Here is a 20,049-nt window from a genome sequence, read left to right on the forward strand (position 1 = left end):
GGCTAATAAGAGATGGTGGCAACTACCAATAAAAATTCGACACGTCAAGTGCCAAGGTTTGGTTTGTTGAGATCAATTATGTCCTGCCAAGCTTAATATCTCTCCTTGCATTATTTCACTATTTTCCTAATTATACCATAGTTTTTTTTTTCATTTGGAATAAGGGAAGGAGAAACCTAGACTCAATGCTTAGCGAAGTGGAATAAGGACTTAAACTCACACACCAACTCCAAAACTGCATGCGGCAGTTGGAGTCGCGGAGCATTGCAATGAAAATTACTGAGATAGTATTGCAATAATCGGATATAAATTATTTTACAATCTATTGCAATGAAAATTATTGAGATAGCATTGCAACATCAAATATTAAGATAGCATTAATATCAATTATTTTACAATCTATTGCAATGAAAAATATGAAATAATTATCTATTATAACAAATATATCGTTGCAATAATTTGATTTAAATTATTTACAATCTATTGCAATTAAATTGTGAAGTAATATATTCTTGTATAGCTCTTTTTGTCAATGGAGTGGCCTTTAGTGAAGTCAATTCGTGAAGATGTTTTTCAAATATCAAAATCTGGTCATGGAGGGGTGATTATGGATACAAGCACCACCGTGAGTAGGTTCTCAAAGGTGGCTTATGAAACGTTACGTGACGCTTTTGTTGTGAAAACCACGGATGTCCCTCGGCTACTTGGAGTAGATATGTTCAACACATATAGTGGATCTCACTAGCATTACATTGGTTCTTTATCTTAAAGATAAGGCTTCTATTGCTACAACAAGGACTATTTAGGTATATATCCTTTGCAAGCATACATGAACTTAAATTGCCTTTTAATATATGCATGCTTTATTATTTTCCAATAGTTTTCCCGTGCATCGCACGGGTTAGCGATTGGTATTATAATATAATAGAGGATGAAAATATTATATAATATTGTATTATTATATTATAGTATCTAATTTAATTGATTTTGCAAACGTCAGACGTCATCTTATGCAATCTACTGCAGTGAAAATTTTGAAATAATAGCTTATTGCAACGAAGATATATTTGCAATAACTTGATATGAATTATTTTTAAATCTATTGCAATGACAAATATTAACATACCATAGCAATAACTTGATACAAATTATTTTACAATCTATTGTAATGAAAATTATTGAGATAACATTGCAATAATCAAATATCAATTATTTTACAATCTATTGCAACAACAAATATAAAGATAGCATTGCAATAACATAACATCAATTATTTTACAATCTATTGCAATGAAAAATATGAAATAATTATCTATTACAACGAATATATCGTTGCAATAATTTGATATAAATTATTTTGTAATCTATTGCAATAAGATTGTCAAGTAATATATTCTTGTATAGATCTTTTTGTCAATGGAGTGGCTTTTAGTGGAGTCTTTGTGATTTAAAGTGATAATATGATCTAGTATTCTGGCTTTGATTACTGTGATGCTTTATTAACTTTATAACAAAGAAAACTTTGTTTCTGTTATTGATTTGTTCCATTTGAAAAAGTCAGTGATGCACTGGTCATCTCTGGAATTATTTGATTTGTTCCAGATATATACTTATTTCTTGGCGTCCTTATTTTCCTTAGGTGGATGGATAGAGTTGGTTTAGTTACTTTAGTATGTTCATGAATGCTGTAAGTGCACAATTGCACCTGAACCCAAAGACAATTATGGGCTCAGGCCCAATGAGCCTTAAACAATGAAATTTATAGAGTGTGGGTTTCAAATCTAAATTAGAGGTACTGAGAACTTGATAACAGACTATGGTGTGCAAACACTTGTAAATAATGAATGATAATTGCAGATGGACCTCCTCGGACGTGAGCCGAGGACTACTTCTGTATTATTTCTCTTTCTTTCTTAAAGATTACAATTCTTTTTTTTCACCCCCTTGGTTACAGACTCTCCCCCCCTAAATACTTCTTCTCCTGATACTTTATCCACGTGTTGCTCAAATCCCCTCCCCTCTAGATATTTCTTCTCTTAGTGCCTTTGAATAGTAACCAGAAGTTTCAGTCCTACTGTTCAAGGTCACTTCCCCATTAATGCGGCCAGGGAGGTAGGTGCAGAGTCTTTAATGTGGAGGTGGCAGCCTTTGCTCATGATATTTTTCTAACACCAGTGTATCTAGAAGGTTCAGGGTTTCCTCCTCTTAACCAACAGTCTTTCCGGAATTCTGCCTTGACCTTCGTAGTGAATCTTCGAGTTCTCTTGGGTCTGTCCGAGGAGAAACTCACCCTCGGATGTGTTCTCGGACCCTCGGCGTATGGGCCGATTCGTAGTACTAACAAATTCTTAGCTCAAGAACAGATCGGCCCTCCTTGCTAGAGCCCAAAGGCCCAAATGCCCGCTTGGGTCCTTTTACTCTCCACAAATGCAATTAGTTGTATTAAGATTTCTTCATCTATTTAAATTTGAATTAAGAAAATTTCAAGAGAACAAGAACTTATGAATGAAATTAGCTAGGGTTGTCTTTTTTTTTTCTTTTCAAATTTTAAGATTTTCTTAATCATCATGACGTCAAGGGCTTCAAATATATATATATATATATATATATATATATATATATATATATATATATATATATATATATATATATATATATAAGTTGGGTAAATTTAAATCTTAGGAAAAAAAACTTTTTTAGTGAAATTTAAATTAATAGCCTCCAGTTCATGAGACGTATTTCTTAAGTTCTTGCCTTTTATAGTTTACATTTTTTGGGCAGTTAAACCAGTAAGTAAAGTGTAAATTGGGAAGTAGTGCATGTGCAAAGGTCCTAGCTCTAGGGGTATCTCATAGCCTAGCTTTACGGCTGAGATATTTTGGCCAAAAATGAGACACATCACACATCGAGTAAACCAGAGATGGTATAAACTTCAGTTAAATTCTATCATCTCTTTTGGCATGTTAACACCCTCTAATAAATTCTTGTTAAAATTCCTCTCAAAAAAAATTTCTTGTTAAAAAATATTGTAATTATTGTGGGGAGTAAAAAGACCTTGATGGGAATATGGGCCGTTGGGTCATGCTTAAGAAGGCCGACTTGCTCTTGGGTTTAGGACTTGTTAGTACTACGGGTCGGCCCATACGCCGAGGGTCCGAGGATCCTACCGAGAATGATTTTTCCTTCGAACTGACACCGGAGAACCCGGGACTTCATGGTAAAGGTTAGGGAAGGACACGGTCAAAACCAATCGTTAAAGGGGGTGAACCCTTGAATGTCCTAGAAGCACCGATGTAGGAGAAATATCAAAGATAAAGGCTGCTACCTCCACATTAAAGACCCTGCACCTACCGCCCTGGCCGCATTAATGGGGAAGTGACACCTGAACAGTGGAAGGGAAACTTCTGGTTACTATTCAAAGGCACTGAGAAAAGAAATATCTAGGCTAAGGGGGAGGTGGGGCAACACGTGTACAAAGTATTCAAAGGAGTAGTATTTAAAGAGCAATCTAAGACAGGAAAGGGGGACGGACTTTTTGTAACCTAAAAAGAAAAGAAACAAAGAGAGAGATAATATAAGAACAACTCTCGGCTTACGTCCGAGGAGGCTGATTTACTATATTCCTTGTTGTTCCGAGTATTTGCAATCTTTAGTTTGTCATTTAATCCTCACACACTTCTAACCTGGGTTTCAAGCCCACACTCTACAAATTCATATTGTTTAAGGCTCATTGAGCCTGAGCCCATAACTGTTCTTGGGGCCAGGTGCAATTGTGCACTTACAATTATTATGAACCCTTGCAATATAAATTGTAGAAGGAAAATTTTGTGAAACCAACTATAAATTGTTATATTTAGGGTTTTAGGAGTTTGCTATTTGTAAAAGTGTGTTTTTGAAAATTTTATTTTTAAAATCACAATTAAGTATTTGGTAAAACTTTTTAAAGGTATTGTTACTATCAATTGAGTTTTTGGATAATTGACCTAAAATTAGTCTTTTTAGTGATAAATGACCAAAAAGGACTTAATTTTGCTGTTAAGATTTTTTTTTTTTAGAAGAATTTTGCTATTAAGGTTATATGCCATCAATATGAAAGATTGCAATATATAATAATATTGAAGATAAAATAAATTCATAAACAGAAATATATTAGAATAATAAAAAAGAAATAAATTAAAATATTCACAATCCACAATATCCATAGGTTCCATACTAACCCATATATTTAAAACAGAAATAATAACAACATTTTTTACAATACATACCATTTAATTTTTATTTATTTAGAATTAGTAAATTAACATAGAACATGTGCCATTTATTAATCAATTCAATGCTTCAATGTAATTTGGCCCAGCTAATCAGCGATGTATGTTCAAATAACAATTTTGTAGACAGAGTATCAGCAAGCAAGATAAGTAAAGTGAAAGAAAATATATAGGTGGAAATGGGATGAGTCTCTATTGGTCTTCTTCATATTATATCCAAATTCAATTTCTTTATATAGTCAAGCATACATCTTCATGGAATTTCTCACATCCAATTGGTCTTCGTGGATTTTGAGGCTTTGTCCAAACTTGGATAATCTTTCACCCTAGTCTTTTTTTTTTTTTTGGTTGTCTATTGCTACTTTATATAGTTTTATACATGTCCTATGACCATTGACATCAAATTCTACAATTTTGGCAAAAGTCTTACAGCAAAGACATCCCATAATAATATCTAAATTTGTTACAATACCAAAAAAAAAAAAAAAGTAATATATCTTGTACTAAGTTATGCATCTATATTCATGTCACAACTAATATGTACGTACAATAGAAGTGATTTATGCTACTCATATACAAACAGGAATATTTATCCATAATGGTGAATGCATTACACAAATGCACATAAGAGGTATCCCATGGATGGAACAAACTTATCCATGATTAATGACCACATAAACTATATTAGTAAGACCCCCATTCCGATTCTATTAATGTATTCTTCACCATGGCTTTGAGATTTTTTTGGTTGGTTTATGGGAACCAATGTTGTTGGCACCTAAGATCTCTAATGGCACATCACTAACAAAATTAATTTGGAAAACCTGAAGAATACGGGGGAGAACAGGAAAAAAATAATAATAATAAAATAAAAAACCTCACTTTAGAGGGACTTTCCAAATTTGCAGGAGTGAGATAGAGCAATTACAAATATATATAGACAAAAAATCAATAGTTTTTTTCTTTTTGAATTCTAAAAGAGTGGCAATTGAACAACACCTAAGATCTCCGATGGCACATCACTAACAAAATTAATTTAGAAAAGCTGAAGAATATGGGGGAGAGCAGGAAAAAAAAAAAACAAAAAACAAAAACAAAAACAAACAAACTCACTTTAGAGGGACTTTCCAAATTTGCAGGAGTGAGGTAAAGCAATTGCAAATATATATAAACAAAAAAACAGTAGGTTTTTTCTTTTCTTTTCTTTTTGGAATTATAATTGAGTGGCAATTGAACAATGTTCATAACTGCTTGATTGGTGAGAGGGAGAGTCATAGAGTTGAAGGAAGTTTGAATTATTATCAGATTAGGTTTGATGGAATAATAAATGGAAAGTTGAAAAGTTAGGAACGTTAATTTAGAGATGAAGGTTTTTTTTTTTTTATGTGATTGAGAAAATGTTAATTTGCAAAAGGAAGGAAAAAAAAAAATTGTAGAACCGATGACGTGGCCGCTAATGTGGCTCAACAAGAGCGTAACAATAATAAATGTTACGCTTCAATTTTTTTTTTTTTTTTTTTTTGAAAGCGTTACGCTTCAACTTTTAGAGACTTCATTTGGCTACACTGTAAATATCCGCATAATTCATCCATAACTTTCATAACGTTCACACAGCGCCACTCTGCGTCTCACACGGCTCTTGTAATCAAAAATTGCACAGCTTTAGCTTTAGGACTAGTGTTTATCTAATCTACCAAAATTCATTGCCTTAGTTTCATACAAGCTAAGCCAAGCAAAGGCCGGGGCAAATAGGGGAGAGCAATAAAATTGGCTCTCAAATAAACTACCCGCCTCTAATCGCCATTACATTACTTCTTCCAAATGATCTGCAATCTTCTTCTTTTTTCAATTGTAACCACATTTTTATCTTGGGAAATTTTTATTTGTTTATGAGTTTTTTTCAAAACGAGTAAGATTATGCTGACAAAAAGAATAGATTTTATTGAGTCTGATTAGTTGAGATCCATAGTCGTGTGACCAAGTTTGTTTAGTTGAGGATCTATAGCTGATTAAAAATTTTAGGATAAAGGCTTAGTTGTTGTAATAGATTTATTCATGAGAGTATTAAGTTTCAACCTTTTCTCTGTCTCTTATTGTTAAGACTTTATCCTGAATTGGATCCACATTAGATTTGAAATAATTAAAAGGGTAATGTTAATAGGTTCTGAATTAGTCAACATTTAGATTTATAATAATTAATATTATAAGACATATAATACGAATAGATATCATGTCCTAATTTTTTTTTTTTTTTTTGCTTTATACACAGTGATATGTCATGTGTATAATTTTTTTTCTATTTAAAATTTTGATTATTTTATAAGGAAAATAAAAAAGAATACATGACAAGTTTTTTTTTTTTGAGTAAAGACAAGTTGTTATTAATAAAGTAGATAAAGTGCACATAAAAGGTGAGACAAAATATTTGTATTCACATACTATGAACATCTCAACGTATTTCAAATATATACATTTTTTTTAATAGATAGATAGTGAGAAGGGAAAGTGAGTTTTGAACCACAGACAAATCACATGACCAAATACAAAAGATACCATTATTCATTAAAATGCATACATTTTCTTTGAAAGGCACATCATAAAGTCAAGTACATATGTTGTCCAAAAAGCTCCCGTCTTTGAATCACGAATCACTACATTGTGCTCTATCTAAAACTTTTTCTTTCCATATCTCTCCTTTGTGTATTTATGTTTGTCTGCACATCATTTGGTGGAAGTAGTGCTACATAAGCAAATTATGTTGCATGCAACTAAAATGATACTTCCAGCATTTTCTTTATTCTCATCAAGATAAACCCTCCCATGAAAAAGTCTTGAAACTCAACATAGCATCATGTGCAAAAGAAAACATCTTCATCTACATATGGTTGCAGTAGAATATTTTCTTTTTTAACAATCCTCTCTAACAAGAAAACCAAAAACCAAATTTTAAGTTTTAACTACTATGCCGTGTTTATTAGTTTTTCCTTCATCGTTTAATCCTATCATGTTGGGCTTTTCAATGGAAGATTCATTCCCCTAGTATAATAAATCACACACCATGCAGATTTTATGAGAAAAATTTGCAAAGAACAAAGGCATAAGGATGTGCCCATGCCATATAACAACAAATAAAAAATCAGTCATACTTATTTCAGTTGAGAAACACTTCAGCTTTTGTCATTAATTGCAAAAATTCAGAAGCCTGGAGCTGAAGACATCAAGGAGATTCTTGGGTAAAAATTCTGACAACCTTTGGTGATTACAATTATTTGTTTGTACACAACTTGTCAGAAGCACCAATCAAAATGGTGTTCTCTAATGGTTTAGCACACACATGAAGGTGTGCTATAATAATCCAAATTACTAACCCAGTCTAGTTGAAAGTACTTAATAAATGATTACCCTTAATATGAATCTCCAATTCTATATTTCTCTAATTGTAACATTAAAACTAAATTGCACACCAAAAAAAAAAAAAAAACACTAACCATGCAACTCTGTCTCATCGTGTAATTTACAAGAAAATTATTTGTGAGCTACAGAGTTCTGGCAGAATTCCAGGATGAAATCGTATAATTCAATATCTCTCTGGTCCATATAATGTTTTTATATAATTTAACAGCTAAAAGCTAATTCAACAGTCTTGAAGTTTTTGTAAAGACAACACTAAAACTAAAATCCTAGCCAAAAGAAAACCCACAATGAATTATAGAAACTGCAACCTCCCACAATCAGGGGAGATGTTATGGGCTTAGTGTGTAAAACAAAGCTATCCCATGTGCAGCTCAGAGGTAAAATTCTAATATGGTGTCGCAACTGCCTATGACAACTAATCAACCACCTCTTCATCATGCTCCACGATCCTGTGAGAAAATACAGCAGAGATCACACAAAAGAGGATGCAGAGTTAGATTTCTCTGTCCCACACAACTGAAGCTTCCATTTCACACGGCCAGTAACCTTTGTCATGTCATTTTCAATAACGGATTACGGGCAACAAAAAGTGCCAGAGTGTGTGTATGTGTGCATGTGTTATGTAATCAAAGAATACTAACCTCACAATTCTTTCCTTTAACATCAACTCACTTAGAAGCACTAATGCTAGCACTCTTCAACAGGCTGTGGGGACTATTACTTGGTTTGCTAGGGCCATTCTGCAATGCTGATGCATTTTGGTTAGTGCTTTCTACTTTCTCAATTCCTTCTGACATTGGAGGGCTCTGAAGGGTTGCACGGGAAGCTGAAGCTGCATTACACTTCTTATTATCGCCATTTTGGTTGGGTACAGAGACCCTTTCCCTGAAAGAATGAAGGGTAACCATCAGTAGGGAAAAGATGATAAAATCAAACAAACTGCATGACCATTAAAAAGATATGACATATTTTGACCAACACTTAACCTGGGCAAGGATGCATGTTTCCTTTCGAGTGCAGAAAATCTTCCACCTTTAACAAACTGCTCCTCAAGATTAGCAAATAGTCTCTTGAATCGATCAATTCCACTGGTTGACAAAGAACTCATTTAGCTTGATAATGACAAGTCTTAGGACAAAACAAGGAATTTAGAAAGCAAACAGAAAAATCACCAAGCATGAAAAGTAAATAATGATTTGATCAAATCAGATGATGCATAATAATCCCCGTGAAGTAAAAATACAAGTTCTCTGAAGAAGCAGCAGGAATTTTTGTCATTCAAAAAAGTTGATTTTGCAGGATAATGCTAGGATTGAAATTGCAACAATACTAGTAATAAAATAAATACCCACTACACATGGCCCCATGGACTGAGTTGATTCAAGATAAGGGAACGAAAAAATGTGGAGGAAGACAAAAAATAACATTAGTAGAAGTAGTAAAAAAATATATGGCAATTAAGGAAGCAAGAGAGGGTATGATTTAGGACAAACTAAAATAATGGAAAAGAATACATGTGGCCAACCCTAACTAATCTATTGAGAATCCATAGCCGACCCCAAGAATGCGGGTCTAAGGCTTGGTTATTGTTATTGTTGCTATAGTCCCATGGCTATAAAAAGGCTAGGTGCATAAAAAACCATGTCAGAAATAGAAAGTGGACATGCAGCAATATGCCCTTTTCCTGAGTTTGGGGAAGAACAAAGTACCTCATACTTTATCATGACCAATAGTGAAGAAAATAGGTAAGGTACCAAGATCCATAATAAGGCAAAACTAGAGTTTTGTTGTTTTAACAGGTTATGATAGTACTTTTCAACAAGCACCTCTGATGGGAACATTTACCATACGCTACACACACAAACACACACACACAAACAACCACATGACTTTAACATTAGGCTCCCTTATTTTACAGTAGATTCACTCACATATAAACATGCATGTACACACCCATCATCATCAACATTAATAGTAGTAGTAATAATAATACCTGGGATACATGAAGCTACTCTGATCTGCACCTTGCAGATACTCCTGAAGCATTTGCGGATGATACTCTAGAATCTGTATGCTTTAAGATTTACAACATAAGCAGATGGCAAGGAAGGAGAGAACAACCAAATCAAGATATAAAAAATAACACCGCTGAAGCACTATCACCACTGTAGTCGTACCTCTCTATAAATTAGCTCTCTTACATCATCCTTTGACAATTTCCTCCTTTCAAAGTCAAACTCAAGTTTTGAAATGGGTTGTCTAGATGGTTCATGGTCCACGTTCGCTAATCCATGGAAATATGGATCAGCTAATGCCTGAAAATGAAACAAGCATGGATATCAAGAAAAATAGATATATGATATCTAAACATATGAGAATTTTAAAATGCATCAGAAATAATCAGTTTTACTAATATCTTATCTCTTCAGCAGATGGGCGATCTTTAGGATCAAATGCAAGCAACTGCTTTAATAAATGAAGAGCCATGGGATCTGCATTGGGAAATTTTTGTGAGAAAGGAGTTGGTTGCTTTTCCTTCATGCAACTTAAATATCTCCTAGCCTTATCATTTCGAATCTGCAGGAAATACAAATAAACCAAAGGTGAGCAATCAAGAACATAATATTAAAATAAATGTACATTGAAATTCAAAGAGACAACTACTTCACAATTATGAAACAATGTTTCAAGGTCTATGTAATTGTGAAAGAAGTGACTGAAAAAGACAACAAACCTTTGTAATGGATTCAGGAGGAGGAGTGCCAAGCAAATCAGTTATGATATCCAATTGATGTACCACATTTTTCCCAGGAAACAATGGTTTTCCTGTTAGCATTTCTGCAAATATACATCCTATGCTCCAAATATCAATAGCGGGGGTGTACTGCAAAAGACAGTTGATGATAACAAATTATCAAAATGTGTGGCTGATTAGTTCTATTTTTAATTCTACTCAAATATTACAGATCTAATAAAACATGAGCATACCATACAAAATGTACAACAGACACAAATATAATGAAGTAATGTAGAAACATAATCTTAAGCACCAAAATCATATTCAGATGCAGTAGGTAATACAGATTCTTTAAATTTCAATTGACACCATTAGTAAGATCTCATCATCCCATCCAATGCTATTAAAGGGGCTAAGCACACTTAAGCACAGATATTAAGTGAGCATTGCCTCTAAATGAAGTAATCACATGTTTTGGAATATATACGACATATCATTTGAACAGAATATCTCATGAAATATAACCAGAAAACTTACCTTAGAGAAAAATGAACCACAGAGTTCAGGAGCGCGGTACCATCGTGTTGCCACATAATCCTTAGAAATTATATTTTGTCAGCAAATGTACAGAATTTATAATAAATAAGTAAAAATTAAAAATCATTTAGCTTAACAACTTTTTTTTAAGTGATCTTCGGCCCCAAGGGGGAAGGAAAAGGGTAGATTCGAACTAGTGACCTCCGCTTCATCAGAAGTGGTCCCTAGCCGATTGTGCTACCCCCTTGGGGTTGACACTTCACAACTTTCATAATGGAAACACCTACGGTCCAGAAAATTGTGGATGGGGCATCATCAAAAGCTGCACGAGCAAGCCCAAAGTCACATATCTTCAGCTTGCAATCCGCATTAGCAAGTATATTTTTTGGCTTTAAATCTCGATGGAAAACATTAGCTGCGAAAAAGATATATATATCAGACCATCAACTTCATTAAAACCACAGGAAATTCTATCTTAGAACAATGAAAATGGAGGCCAACCTGTATGTATATACTTTAAAGCTCGAAGAAGCTGGTATAAGAAAAATTGAAAATGTGCAGGTGTAAGATCGTCATTTGCCTTAATTACTTGGTGAAGGTCAGATTCCATCAACTCAAACACGACATAAATATCTTGAAATTCTCTTCTAGATGGAGGAAGCATTATATGTTTTATTTCTACGATATCCGGGTGTCGAAGCAGCCTAAGAAGCTTGACTTCTCTCAGTATACGTGTCGCGTCAGAAACATGCTCAAAGACATCATTGATTTTCTTTATAGCTACTCTCTCTCCAGTGTGAGTATCAATTGCAGAGGCAACGACACCATAGCTTCCTTTGCCAACTACTTCTTGAATTTCATATTGACTTGCCTCACCATATTCTGTGAAAAATTCTTTGTCAAGCATGCTCTGATTAAATCAATTTTTAATTAGCAACTCTTCAAAAGCAGGTACAAATAAAAATTGAAAGCATGAATAGAAGAAGAATATGAAATGTATAGTTACTGCATAGCTGAAAAAATATATATTATTAACATTTTCTGTCTAAAAAAGAAAAGGAATTACTAATTATTCCATGCACATATAATACTTCAATGTGTTAAAGTCCTTCACATAGTTTCTCAGAAAATGTAACCATAATAATGGAAATTCCTTTAATATCCTATTCAAGTTCCATGCTTGTGATGGGAATCTTGAGAAAAATGTACAGAAAATGCACAAGGACGCTCAAGAATCATTTACAGATTATACCTAGTTTTTAATCAATAACAAACGACGTTGTAAGTTCCATAAAATATGAGCCGGAGAACATTGTCAATAACATCACATTGCTAACAAATAATTTTCTGAAATGATATTGATTTAGCAATCAAATAAATACCAGATAATAAAGTAAACCAACCATCAAGAAATCATTAATTATCCATTTAAATAACTTATATTAATCAAAACATAATTCAATTCAGAGCAAGACTTAGGTACAGTATTTAAGTACTGTTCCTTAATCATTAATTGTCATGTGGCTTTTTTTTCATGGATGAAAGTGTATTTTTTAATTTAAGTAACCACATGGCAAAATCTTAAGAAAGAAACCTAAAGAAGAGCGTCTAACATGTTTTCCTTACTAATGGCTTGTATCCTAGAATTTTTGTGCTAACGAGGGTGTCCAATGCTCTTCAAGCACCCGACTATTCCCCCGAGTATGTGCAGTCGCGCACACATCGGCAACCTAGGAGCTCATGAATATCACACGAAACCGAAAAACCGTTAGAACAACTGGTCGGGGTTGTCCCTAAACATATCAATAGTACAAGTGCAGCAAAGATAGCCTAAACATATCACTAACATGGTCAAGTGCATTCATAGCTTAAAGCTAATAATACTAACAGCAGCATAAAATTAGATTAACGAACAAGCTTTTATAGAATAACAAAAAACCTCAATCGAGAACACGAAAAAATTGCTCGCTCGGGCGATCTCTCTCCGTGTTCTCCAAAGACGCATACAAGTACAATTAATTGATATGAATCGATCAAACAACTCCAACTCATATATATATAGTCGCATAAATTGAAAAAGCGCTACACAAATTTGAGCTTTTCAACTAAAGTTTGGTCAAGTAAATACAGCAGAATCAAATCTTATATACACAAATAATTTGAACCGCTCTCTCAAAATGCGAGCCTTATCATCTTATCAAAAAAGTATAAAGAAAGAGAGGGGGGTTGATTGTGTGTGTGACTGACCTTGTGAGGATCGGTGGGGGCGAGCTTGTGAGCGGTCCGATCGGGGACCTTGATCCGCTTCAAACCTGAGATATCTAAGTCCACAGTGATTTTCAGCTCCTCTTGACTTTCATTCTGTGTTTGTACGGCGTCGTTTTGGGAGTGATAATCATCATGATCATGATCGTGATCGGAGGATGTGGATGAAGAGGAAAATGAAGAGAGGCGTTGAAACCAGCGAACCAAGCCGGACATGATTGTAGATTTTTTTAAAAAAAAGTCTGTGACGCGCTGTACCCTATCTTTTTCCCTAACCAGCAAATAGCTTTTTAGTCGTTAGCTTTAGCTGCCTGTTTTTCTCTGTGTCTGTCTCACTATGTTTTGCAGTACAGAGCTTATCGATCGATGCCTGCTGTGCTGTGCTGTTTGGGTTTGGCAGTTATAGGGTGGGGTATGGTTTTTTTTCCGGTGTTGTGTAAGGACCAATAATTTCGTGCCATGTTAGCATGTTGTGATGGTGTCCGTGTGGAACCCACTTTCTCCACGAATCTCGCCGTTTATAAAGGGAAAGCAATTGAAATACCATCCCCTTTCTATTCTATAATTGGAGACTTTGCATGCTTGTGCATAGAGATGTTTTTGCGTTGTCTTTTTTTTCAGCTGGTCTTATAGTAGTTTTTATAAACTAGCCAATACCTTAAAAAATAAAAAACACGTGTTTTCAGCTATAAATTTTTATTTTTTTAAAAATATATTAAAAGAACAGTATTTTATTTTTTTAAAAATATTTTATTACAATATTTTTAGTAAAATAAATAGTATTCAAACAGAACCTTTATAGACCAGTTGCGTGGACTAAAATTTTAGTTTAAAAAATTGACTTTTTAGAATAAATCTTATAAATAAATTAAGCTATTGTACACACAATTGCATGGACTAGAATTTTAGTTAAAACTGTAAAATCACATTTTTAAAACAAGATTTCGAAATTTTGACTAATATCGTGTTTTTCATTAGAATAAATCCCATAAATAAACTATACTAATGAACTTTATGTACTAAATCCTTATCCAAAACTAAAAAATAAAAAACTGTAGTACTGATTCTAGTGATAATACATTGGATATCTTCTCAAATTAGAATAAATCCCATAAATAAACTATGTTATGTTAATAAAGTCAACATACTAAGTCCTTATCCAAAAATAACAAACTCTAATACTGAATAGTGAATACTGATTCTTTTCTTCTTTTTCTTTTTTTATGGGACTCTATAGAACTGATTCTAGAAATAGTACATTGGATATCTTCTCAAAAAAAAAAAAATAATAATAATAATAATACATTGGGTATAAATTCTGGAGGGTCGCCTCTATCTAGTAATGTTGGAATGTTGGGTTTTATACAACTATTTACCATGTGAACTAAGCCAGGTGGGGCCCTGAAGTGCTTGTAGAGTGAATTTTAGTTTGGGTTGTCTATTACATTGGATTCTTGTTCTTTAGTCAATAAGTTTTGTTTAAAGTCCAATATTTTTCAAAACCATGGGTCATTTTGGGGGCCCATTTAATAATTTGACTTGAAGGTTATGGAGACACTGTAATAAGCCTGACTTTTGAGGAAAAGTATCTAACATCCCTAGATCTGGCTTAATCTTGTCCGCTTGTTACTTATCCCCAAAATATAAATTATACTAAAATAAAAAAGGAAAAACCAGTCTGGTTTTAAACCTCAATAGTTTATGGTGGTTGTAATAGTTTTCAGGTCTCATGTGATCCAAGAAATTATGGGTTTTAGTCTCCAAATCAACACCTTGGAATCACTCTAAATGACCCCTTTTTGTAATTACCTTAGTAAGTACAAAACAGGAAACTACACTCATCCCCAGGAGCCAGACAATTAGTTGAGTGTGCTCTAAAAATCTTGGACACCCAACTTAGAAAGAAAGAAGCAAGAAAACTAGTCATTGTTTTCCACTTTAGAATCTATTCAGCAAGATGGAAATAAGAAGCAAGAAAGAAGGTGAATCTATAAGTTGGAAAACAATTTGTCATCATCTAAATCATATCATGCAAAATTTCATGCAAAATTTCGGAATTGGCTATAAATCCATATAAAACTAGTCATGGCCACCCACATATATTTCTTTTCACATTCTATTCTAAATCATATTGTGCAAATGCTTCAAAACTTATACCAACTTCACAGTGATAGTTACAGACTATGCAACACACTCTCAAGCCTATTCCCCCGGTTTTCTTTTATACACATCTGAAAGCATCCTCATAATCAAAACCAATAAAAAAGAACTACATCACAACAAAGATCTTATTGTTACAATAAAGCAACCATCTATTCTTAAGTTCTTACTTCCATTTCCATTTACAAAGAGCAAACTTCTACTAAATCCAAATTTAAATGGGAAATTTATGCCATGTAGGGAACTCTTAGAACCAAATGATACACACCCAAAACATTCACCATTTAGACGATTTACATTTTGTGGAGATTGCATTTCCACTTAAGTAAGGCTCGAAGGTTTTCATAACTTCCTCATACGTTGGCCTTTTGTAGTCCACCGCCTGTAATCAGTTTAATACCATATGTTACAAAAAATTTGAGAAAATAAATATCATACTGAAATTTTCTATTTAAAAGAAAGTTATCTGTAGCAAACCTGCTCAACAACTTCTTCTGGGCCTGCCCATTTCCATTCAGCAAATTCTGGCTCTGCTTCACCATTAGCCAGATTGATCTCACTCTCATCTTTTGTTAATCTCATAAGGAACCTGTCAAGAGTCCAAATTCATCATCAGGCAGCACAAAGTCTCCGGTTGAATACTCGGTATAAATCCATTGGCAGATAGTCTGAGTATATGATTACATAAAAAGGAAATGAATCACATCCTAATCCCTTGATCAAATAAACAAATACACACACATGGATGTATATCACTGAGATAGGAGCCTGAACACACTATATTAGTAAGCTAGACAAACCCAAAGAAAATTATTTCAGCATTTAAAGTTGTGCCCCTAACCAATAATACATGATAACATGAATATTCATAATAATTGTAATTTGTAGGCAACAAGTCACTCAATATGCTGAGCATACAAACATATCATAGATGGCAACCTTAATGAAAAATTCTTAATTATTTCATTAACAAAGCCTCCATACAGGAATTAAATGCTCAGTTCATTACTAAAGCGCCTGTTAAGACCTTTCCACTTATTTAATAAAGAATCACATTTTTATGGTCTAAATAGCACCAGGAATGGTAGGCTTTGGTAAGCAAAGTTGAAACGTTAAACTCACATTAAAGTGAAGGCCACTCTTACAGTCCTAATTATGAGCTTTTTATCATGGTGAGACAAGGTAGCAGGGCACCAGTATTCAACTATTGTCAACTGACATTAGGATAGAGACAAAAAGCAACAGAAAAGCCATTTATAACTTAGACCAATTATTTCATGCAAATCTTGCACAAATTCATATCTAAACATTTGGCTTGATTCTGTTGCAGGTACTAGAAGGTATATCTGAGTAACCATCTTTATCTTTGCCCATGTAATAAGTTTCCAATTCCATAACCCCACGCAAATAAACTGGTCCAGGTGAAAGCCTGTATCTCTACTCTCTACTTCCAGAAACTTAATGGAGGGAACTTTGATAACAAATTCCAGAAAAGTCAAAGCATTTATCACACAATTCTTACACTGTGAAGACCTTAATTCCATAAATTATTCAAAAAAAACAAAAAAACCTTTATGTATATTGTCATGCCCTCACATCCTAGATTCGGTGAATGTTCCATTATCTACATCTAAAGGAACAAGTTAACTCAAATTCCCTTCAGTCATATTATTTTGTACACATGCAAGCGTTCTTAATTATCTAAAACCAAGGATGTTTTATATGAAATTCAAGTGAGAAAACATAGAAAATGCCACATCTACTTGGGAAGTAATGAATAAAACATGTTATTCTACCCCCCATAATGGACTATGTGAAGAAAGAAGACGCACCACTTTTGTGCCTGCCCATGCCATTCACCTCCCCAGAGACGATTGACTTTGGCCTTCACGGCAGGAGGGAAGTCATAGGTCAACCAATGTGGAACCTGTTAGCACACAACTTGAATCATTACTAAGAAAAATGTGATCCTCACTTTAGTCAGCCACAATAAATAAACCTGAGTGGCAATATATTCAGACAAGCCACATCTTGTATGTTTCAAGTGCTATCCAAGAGATTCCTTATCCTGCAGTAAAATTATACAATTCTAGCACCTTCATCAAAGTGATACCACAAAATGGTCAAAGAGTTTCTAGAAGAAGGCACCACAATTCCATTGAGGTTGATAAATGTTTCTCTAACATAAATATTTGCATGTTCTATCTTCTTCTTTTCTTAGTCCTTAATTCTTATTTTATGAAACAGGAGGAGATCCATAACTTTTGACTTTTTGATGATCCAATAAATTCATTGAATCATTTCATATGGCTTTTAATATCTCTACACTTATTTGTAAAGCACAGAGATATAAAGAGTGAAAGAAGGAGAATCATCAGGTATATGTAAAAACATTGCAAGGATGCAAGTGCCTGTACTGGAGTAGAATCAAGTGAACAAAAAACTGTAGTGTAAGAAGCACTTTTTTTTTCCCACAAACCTCAGCCATAATTTCAGCAGACACAATTCCAGTTTCTTCTCGAAGTTCTCTAATGGCTGCTGATTTGGGCTCTTCACCATCTTCAATACCCCCCTGAGATTGAAGATTCCATAGCCATTTAAATTCAGCTGAAATATCTTGACATTGCAGGAAAATATATGGTAAAAAAAAGCAATGCAATACAATTTATTTGAAAGTTCAAATTTTTTATAGTGGTCATCTTAAATTAGATGTAAGCCTTGATGAAAGACCCAAGATTTGCCAAAGGCTAAATAGACTTAAAACTCCAAAATGACAAATCTCTCTACCCAACAGCAGACAAAGACAATCCATTCAACAGGTCACTTAGACAAATACCTGGTACTCTACATCAGCCCAATACTACTGAAAAAGATGTTTTACCAAGTGAGAATGTACACTAGGATAATTGCAAATGGAGAGATAAGATGTGGATAACTAGGTCAAATCAATTGGCCCAGCTACCTTAGTGGCCACATTAAAATTCCTGTTGCAACAGAATTCTGTTCTTATAAGGATAAGGAATGCATTTACTTTCTGCAGTATCATCTACTAGATCTTATAAGTCATGAGGTCATAAAGATCCTTAGGAATCAAAACAGTGCCCTCCAAAAGGTGGCTATGAAACTGTATGATGTGGCTGCAAGCATGTTAAGAAATAGTTTTTTTTTTTTTTTTGTAAAAAGAAATGGTATTTTAATAGCAAACAAGAGCATCTGCGCAGTATCACCTGAGGCATCTGCCATGCTCCTGGAACATTCAATCTTGAAGCCACAAAAACCTGCAAGAAAGTCTCTTAAAGTTACCATCTTTCCCACTTGATCATGCAGATAAAACTCTGAAATGGAACTAAAATTACTTCAATTTGAAGATAAACATATACATACTTTCCATAACCTTGCTTTCCTTACATTTTTTTTTTTAATTGACCCAAGTTCCCACATAAATGATACATGTGGACTAAAAAAAATAATGAAATAACAGAAAATTTTCCAAAACATAAAGTTAGAATTTTTTGCTTCCTCTAAAACATTTAACACAAACAAGTAAAATACTCTTTTTATGCATTGTGTTTAGTTCATCCAAATAAAAACAACAACCAACCCAACATCTATCTTTTCACCCAAACAAACTCAACCAAGTTTTCTTAGTTAATTAAGTCCAGAGACTCCAGACTATAGAATTTTCAGTCCACAGCAGGAAACACTAATTCTATGATTTTATATATATATATATATATATATATATATATATATATATATATATATATATTTGCAGAATTTCCCATAAAATAACTTAACTTGATTTGTGTTCTAATTTCAAGAAAACCAACAAGATGAAAAATTCAGTAACCTCACAAGTATATACTTACAGACATGCATAAAACAATGCTCAGTTTTGCACTTCTATACATTCAAATCCACCATTGATCTCTTTACTAACAATTCTTCTTATGACATAAATAAACATCTAACCATAACAAAAACTAAAACCCAAAAACAAAAAAAGACAGAGGTTACTTGATTATCAGGGTTGATGAGGCAAATGCCAACGTTGGGACGATAACCAGGAGGGAGACCCTCCATTGCTTATTGGTTTTTCTTTTCTTTTTTTTGCTTTTGCTTTAGCTTTTGCTTTGCAGCTTGTTAGAGAGTCTGAGAGAGAGAGAGAGAGAGAGAGAGAGAGTTAGTGCTATGACTATATGAGAAATTCAACACCAAAAAAAAAGTGGGTTTTGAGCTGTGTGGGAAATAGTGAAGCTGACTCTGACTATAAGCCAAAAAGGTGACTCAGAGTGGGGGAGGAGTATTCTGGTTTGAGTATTTGCAACTCTTATCCTGCGCACCCTTCCACCCAGGATTTTGTGTTTTTTTTTTTTTTTTTTGGTATCAATCTAATAAATATGTAGGGAAATGATAGGCTCAGGGTGTTTTCACATTGTTATCATGAGCTCTACTTTGGTTGAATATTGTTTTATTTGAATATATACATACAGTAGTGTTAATTTTATAATGCTTAATCTTTAGTCTTCACCAACAAGAAAACAGATTTCTTCTTATTAGACAGCATCATATTTCTAAATTAGAATTTTATGTCCTTTATTTGATTTTGGAAAGATAGCATTATATTTCTAAAAAAAGTTTATTTTACAACTAACACAGTTGACAATA

General features: G+C 33.6%; 2 protein-coding genes across 2 annotated transcripts; both read right to left on the reverse strand.

Moving 5' to 3' along the window:
• Positions 1–7,752: 7,752 nt before the first annotated feature.
• Positions 7,753–13,791, reverse strand: LOC142607470 (mitogen-activated protein kinase 9). The gene is made up of 11 exons (XM_075778980.1): positions 13,204–13,791; positions 11,458–11,866; positions 11,244–11,371; positions 10,957–11,016; positions 10,417–10,566; positions 10,104–10,259; positions 9,860–9,997; positions 9,676–9,749; positions 8,669–8,770; positions 8,324–8,567; positions 7,753–8,131 (listed from the first exon to the last, which is right to left on the reverse strand). Exons 1-10 carry the CDS (start codon positions 13,435–13,437, stop codon positions 8,351–8,353), a joined length of 1,668 nt encoding a protein of 555 aa, XP_075635095.1. The 5' UTR covers positions 13,438–13,791; the 3' UTR covers positions 7,753–8,131; positions 8,324–8,350.
• Positions 13,792–15,412: 1,621 nt separating this feature from the next.
• Positions 15,413–19,667, reverse strand: LOC142605497 (nudix hydrolase 25). The gene is made up of 6 exons (XM_075776894.1): positions 19,399–19,667; positions 18,609–18,659; positions 17,861–17,953; positions 17,214–17,308; positions 15,859–15,970; positions 15,413–15,763 (listed from the first exon to the last, which is right to left on the reverse strand). The coding sequence occupies exons 1-6, from the start codon at positions 19,462–19,464 to the stop codon at positions 15,659–15,661; spliced, it is 522 nt and encodes a 173-aa protein (XP_075633009.1). The 5' UTR covers positions 19,465–19,667; the 3' UTR covers positions 15,413–15,658.
• Between the last annotated feature and the right edge of the window lie 382 nt (positions 19,668–20,049).

This window comes from Castanea sativa, chromosome 8 (genome assembly GCF_040712315.1).
Source record: "Castanea sativa cultivar Marrone di Chiusa Pesio chromosome 8, ASM4071231v1".
In the NCBI taxonomy this organism is placed as follows: Eukaryota; Viridiplantae; Streptophyta; class Magnoliopsida; order Fagales; family Fagaceae; genus Castanea; species Castanea sativa.

What these genes read in the sequence shown, in the direction of transcription:
- LOC142607470 (XM_075778980.1), bottom strand. Translation starts at nt 13,437, where the DNA reads ATGTCCGGCTTGGTTCGCTGGTTTCAACGCCTCTCTTCATTTTCCTCT. An exon ending in CATCCACAATTTTCTGGACC is followed by an intron (nt 11,017 to 11,243) that starts GTAGGTGTTTCC and finishes ATAATTTCTAAG; the next exon opens with GATTATGTGGCAACACGATG. An exon ending in CTCCTGAATCCATTACAAAG is followed by an intron (nt 10,260 to 10,416) that starts GTTTGTTGTCTT and finishes TATTTCCTGCAG; the next exon opens with ATTCGAAATGATAAGGCTAG.
- LOC142605497 (XM_075776894.1), bottom strand. Translation starts at nt 19,464, where the DNA reads ATGGAGGGTCTCCCTCCTGGTTATCGTCCCAACGTTGGCATTTGCCTC. An exon ending in CTGCTGAAATTATGGCTGAG is followed by an intron (nt 17,309 to 17,860) that starts GTTTGTGGGAAA and finishes GTGTGCTAACAG; the next exon opens with GTTCCACATTGGTTGACCTA. An exon ending in CAGAAGAAGTTGTTGAGCAG is followed by an intron (nt 15,764 to 15,858) that starts GTTTGCTACAGA and finishes AACTGATTACAG; the next exon opens with GCGGTGGACTACAAAAGGCC.